At 48.1% G+C, this 6,000-nt stretch overlaps 1 protein-coding gene across 1 annotated transcript in view; it reads right to left on the reverse strand.

The window, feature by feature from the left end:
* Positions 1 to 5,460, reverse strand: part of ACTR3B (actin related protein 3B) — an 86,243-nt gene extending 80,783 nt beyond the window's left edge. The window contains exon 1 of the mRNA XM_080936469.1: positions 5,345 to 5,460. Within this exon, the coding sequence (XP_080792595.1) occupies positions 5,345 to 5,388 (44 nt within the window). The 5' untranslated portion in view covers positions 5,389 to 5,460. The remainder of the gene's footprint in view (positions 1 to 5,344) is intronic.
* Between the last annotated feature and the right edge of the window lie 540 nt (positions 5,461 to 6,000).

A 6,000-nucleotide genomic window follows, 5' to 3' on the forward strand; every position in this document is an offset into this window, starting at 1 on the left:
TATGAAAATGCCCCAAGAAAATCTATACTTGACAAATAAAAAGAAAAAGAAAAAAGAAAAAGAGCAGGTACGGTGGCATTTGCCATAATCCCAGCATTGGGATCCTGGGGCAGGTGGATCTTCATGAGTTAGAGGAAAACCTGGGCTTCGTCATGAGTTCCACACCAGCTAGGTCTACATCATGAAATCCTGTCTCAAAAACTTGACAAAAGCTGGGGCTGAAGAAGTAGCCCATTGGTTAGGAGCACTGGCTGCTTTTCCAGAGGACCAGGCTTCCATTCTCCAAACCCACACGGAGGCTAACAAGTATCTGTAACTGGTTTCAGGGGACCCAACCCCTCCCTCTGATCTCCACTGGCACCAGGCATGCACGTAGCGCACATACAGAGAGACAGACAAAACACTCGTACACATAATAAAAAAAAGAACTAAACCTTTTTTAGAGTTAAAAAATAATTCCAGGCCCCTGAGCGTCCCTAAGCAATACAGGCAATTACAGCACGCCGGATGTCCACCAGAGGGAACACCCTCCTGCTGGAGACATCTCAGGCCTTGTCAATGTCAGACACTGGTGCTGCCGATGGTTTTGCTCACAGCAGTTTCTTTTGTTACAGTGATCGCCAGTGGCTACAGAGACTTAGAGCCAGTCTGAGTACTTGAATAAATGACTGCTGAACGACCAGCCACAAGTGGGACATCTATGACACCCCTCCAGCTCAGGGAACACAGTTCAGAACAGGTAGAAATAATGTTGGGGTGGGTACGAAAACCTGAAGAGATGGCCCAGTGGTTAAGAGCACTGACTGCTTTCCAGAGGACCTGAGTTCAATTCCCAGCACCCACATGGTGGCTCACAACCATCTGTAATGGGATCCGATGCCCTCTTCTGGGGTGTCTGAAGACAGTGACAGTGTACTCATATACATCAAATAAATAAATCTTTTAAGGAGAGGGAGTGCCAGCCAGTGGGGAAGGGGATGGTGAATGGGACACTGAATTTCAGGCATGGTGTAGCCATGGTACCCTTGGGCTCATACCACCTATGAGTCCCTTCACAAGAACTACACAGTTGCCTTCTCCTGGAGGGGAGGGTTGGTATATCAGCCCACTCCTCTGAGGATTTCTACAGAATTAATGGGGAGGGCCATTCTCCTTAGTAGTGTAGCCACTGGTAAGGCAAGCATGCTTCTGTAAACAGTCTTTATGAAACTCACTGTCCCCTCAAAAGCATACCCGGAGAAGTGGGGCTATTTGAAAAGATGGAGGGGGTTAGGGGGAGGAAATAAGAAGGGGAAAGAGAGGGGTGCCACGTTCTGGAAGCTGAACTCTACTTTCTGGTTGTAAGCCTAGCCTTTAATGGCTCAGCTACCTCTTCAGTCCTGAAATATAATCTGCACATGTATGAAAATGCCATCATAAAACTAATGATTATGTATTATTAATACATACTAACTAAAAAACACTTTTAAGCTGGGCAGTGGTAGCACACACCTTTAATCTGAGCACTTGAGAGGCAAAGGCAGAAGGATCTCTGAGTTTGGGGCCAGCCTGATCTACAGAGTGAGTTCTAAGACAGCCAAACAGCCAAGGCTGTTGGGAAACCCTGCTGCTAAAGTCAAAGTCCAACATGACCAGACAACCCTGAGCTTGGTACAAAATGGGGGACTCCATTTATCAGCACGACTTCCTCTTCACCGGGGGATCCTGGACGCCATACCTGAAGACTGTCACATAGTCCGTACTGCAGCTGAAATTCCTAAAATGTCTCCCCATGTTAATGAAGCATCTCGGTACCTTAAGCCTTCACGGCCTTTGCCTGGATATATTCTTAGCCTCTTCCCCAAAGCTATATAACCCTTGGTTCACTCAGAATAAAGTGTATGCATACACGCCCACTCCAAAGAAATATGCACACGCTAAGATCATCTCAAAGAGCTGTTTCATTGAAAACCATCAGAGAAGGCCTTCACCTAAAAGAGAGGCTACACTAAGATCCTCGGAGAAGGCCTCCTCCCTCCCAGCCCCCAGCACTCGCTCCCACCCCTGAGACAACCAGGGTCCTGCCCCATCTGGACTCCACTTCATCCTTCCAGCCCAGTGTGCAGTGGCATCTGGACACCCAGAGAGGGAGATAGAGGACTTGGACCCACAAGGGCTACACAGAGAAGCCCTGTCTCAACAAACACAGTTTTAAAAGAATGAAGCAGATATTGTGCTAGGCTTTTTGATGGGATACACCAGGGAAGGGCAACAGATTCTATGGCAACCTGCACAAAACTGCACAACGTCTATCTACAGAAACACCTGCCAGCCAAAATTGAGGGACATTATATATATATATATATATATAATATCAAAAAGATATATCTTGAAAGACAAAAAAATGACTACGGAACTATTCCAGAAGACATGAGAGATGAATACCAGCTGTGGTAAGACACACTGCACTGAGGAGGCTGAAACAAGGCCTACATAACGGGACCTCACTCCATCCCCTTAAAAACACGACCACCAAATACAATGTACGAGGCAATGCTAGACGGGGTTAGACTCCAAAAAAGACGAGAAAAGAAACTGTCCGCAAGTCCAGACTGCAGACAGAACAGCAGTGCTGCACACGGTTAACTTTGCTGACGTGAGTAACTGGCCTGGGATTATATAAGTCCTCGCTCTCACTCAGAAAGTAGGCACTGACATGTGAAGGGGGTGGTGCCGACAACCTTCTTTAAGAGGCTGAGAAGAGTAAGGCCGAATTCAGGAGTGTGGAATGGCAACGCCCAAAGCCGCTGAAACTGGGAGACTGCGTGCTGGGTTTTGCTCCTGCCCAGTTCTCAGTAGACCTGGAATTACTTCAAAGTTGGTTTAACTATATAAAACTACTTTAAACATTTGGGTGAGATGTGAGCCTGGGTTTGTGGTGTTTTCTCTGGGAGTTCAGCAGCCTGCTCATCCTTTAAATCGCTGAAATTTAATTTTGGGGTCTCACGGATACCTTTGTCTGTTTCTGTCTTGTCCCCAACATACCTGCGTACGCTCTGCTGGTCTGGCAGTTCATCAGATTCTCGGTCACAGAAGAAATGTTTTTACTCTAAAACAGACTAGATGAGCATGCTGGCTCAGTCCTGTATTCCTAACGCTTAAGAGGCTGAGGCAGGAGGATTTCCCCAAGTACAAGCTTAGTTATGCAATGAGAAGATTATTTAAGAAGGGACAGGGGACACAGAGAGAAAGACAGAGAGACAGACAGCGAGACAGAGCGAGGGCACACAGACAGATGAGACTGGAACTCAGAGTGCAACTCAGTAATAGAGGTTTCGATTACCAAAATCTCTGGGTTCGATGCCCATCCCCACCAAAACAACACAACACAAAACAAAGATCTGCCCGTTTGCTTCATCTGTAGTGTCCACGTGATCCTCCAAGTCTATTCTGTTCCTCAATCCTTGCTATTTTTAGCTGCACTGTTCTATTCTGAGGTAAAACTCAGTCCCAAATGAGATCTCCCATGTCTATTCTGTTCCTCAGTCCTTGGTATTTTTAGCTGCATTTCACATTTAGTTCTATTCTGAGGTAAGACTCAATCCAAAATAAGAAATACGAGAATTACTAATGCTTGGAAGCTGGAAAGTTTAGGCTACGCAGTCTCCTTTCTGCTCATACACTGAGCACAAGGGACTCATGATAACCACAGGGGCTTCAATGGCAGGAAACACCCACAGCAACCCCCAGGTCCCTGTGGTCCCTGTGTCCAGAGCCTATGACAGCCCGCAGGTGACACCCTGCAGCACAGCCAGGCCCAGATCTCCTGCAGGGGAAAGTAGCATTAATCACTGACCCCCCAAAGGTCACAACTGAGCACTCTTTAGATATTTATAGCAACAACAAGGAGTAAGATGTCAGCTTCCTAATAAGAAATAAAACACAGATGAACCCGGAAATAGCAGGGAGAATTGTTTAACTGCCACTAGTGCGCAATGTTTTCTACTTCAGCAATCTGGGCAACACAAAACCAAAATTCTCACATGCAGACATTAAAAGGAACAATTTTTACATGGTGCCTTCTTTGCTGACACTGCCAGACTCAAGGTAGTGCCGGCTAGGGTGAGTCTGTAAGGGGAGCCAGCACATGGGCAATGGGCTGCAAGAGCGATACTGATTTCAGCACGTCTGGGGAAGTAATCAACTTCTCAAATACAGGGCAACAAAACTTCTCTATAAGGTTTATTTCCAAAAGAAAAATCAGCACAAGTAAAAAAATGTTTTCCAATCTGTAACCACTGCTGCTTCCCGAGCAACCAAAGGAAAGACACATCAGTGGGAGACAGACTGTAGCAAATTAGAAGACACCCCCACAAGGTTGTCAAGGAAACCAAACCAAATATATTTTTCTACAGAAAAGAATAGCAAGAGAACATGCCACAGACTATTTGGTGACAACGGATTACATTCCCTTGAGAAACATTTTAAGAGGCTAAATTTATTTGCAAGCTATTTATGAAGTACTTTGTCAGCAACGCTAGCAGGTATTCCCAAACTCCCAGGTTGGAGGGTTGGGCTGTCACCTTCCTAAATTAGCTAAGCCTGACAGCATAAGCCATTCTTAAGGTCTCTTCTGGAAAAAAAAAAAAAAAATCTTCAAAAAAACAAAGAGCTATCTACCTCCCAAAAGGGGGGCCTTTTTTTTGTTTTGTTTGTTTGTTTGTTTTCCAAAATGGAAGTCTTTTTTTAATGCATCAGGGTGTGTGTGTGTGTGTGTGTGTGTGTGTGTGTGTGTGTGTGTGTGTGTATGTGTGTGTGTGTTTTAAGAGCAAAGATGAGAGTAAGCAAACCAAAGCAGGAGCTGAGCTTGGCTGTGCCATTTCAGAGTGGGAAGGGGGATAGGGTGTCAAGTTGACGAGTAAACATCTCCACAAGTAGGTGGTTGGTACATCAGCAGGGAAAGGTGAAATCCCCGCGAGTGCACAGGATGAAGACAGGTGACAGCACCACGGGCTGGAGGGGGGAGGGGGAGGGGCGGACCCTGAGCTCTCAGGTGCAAGCCCTGCAGCGCAAGCATCCGCAGCCACATTCCCGTGAGCAGCCCGCCCAGTGACCCCGCAGCCCCATGCCCTCAGCACCCCATCTTCTCAGAGTCCCATCCCTTAGTTCTCTATGCCCTCAGATTGAGCTCCTTCCCATCAGTTCCCCACCCCGCCCCGAGACTGAGCCCTATCTTCAAACTCCCCAACCCCTCCGTGCCTCAGCGCACCATCCCTCCGCGCGCCTCCTGCCGTCTGACCCCGCGGGGAAATGGCTTCAGGACTCCCAGCGAAGCGTGAGTGGGAGCGTGGGGCGCGGCTCTTACCCGGTGCCGCAGTCAACCACGCAGGGAGGCAACGAGCCCGCCATGCTCGGCCAGGAGGCGTTCGGTCCCCACCAGCCCCGCTGTGCGCCCAGCCGCCCTGAACCCAGCTGCTGGGTCGCCGCCGGCGCTGCTCCCCACCCAGGAGCCGCCAGGAGCCCAGAGGCTCCGTCGCGTGACGTCACTGTGCAGTTGGCCAATCGGAGACGCGCACGCTTCTCCGCTTGTCAGCCATCCTTAGTGCTGGCAACTCTGTTCTTGAGCCCATGCATTCATCCTGCAGTGGAAGAGATTGGAGTCTATTTTTAACAGGTATAAGGTGAATATGACCCCATTTGCGAGGCCTGAATCCTTTCTCTTCTCTCTTTTTTTCCAAATTGCTGTTTTGTTTTGTATTCAAAACAGGGTTTCTCTGTGTAGCCCTTACTATCCTAGAACTCTTTCTGTTGGCTAGGCTAGCCCCAATTGTCTCTGCCTCCCTAGTGCTGTGATCAAAGGTGTGCGCCACCACTCCCGGCCATCTAGTTGCAATTTTTATTGGGTGTGTGGGTCTGTCTGTTGGTATGTGCATGCATGTAAGAGCAGGTGCTCTTGGAAGCCAGAGGCTTGGGATCCCCTGCAGCTGAAGTCATAGACAGCTGTGGATGGGCACTAGGAAT

Source organism: Micromys minutus (assembly GCF_963924665.1).
Source record: "Micromys minutus genome assembly, chromosome: 23".
Classification (NCBI taxonomy): domain Eukaryota; kingdom Metazoa; phylum Chordata; class Mammalia; order Rodentia; family Muridae; genus Micromys; species Micromys minutus.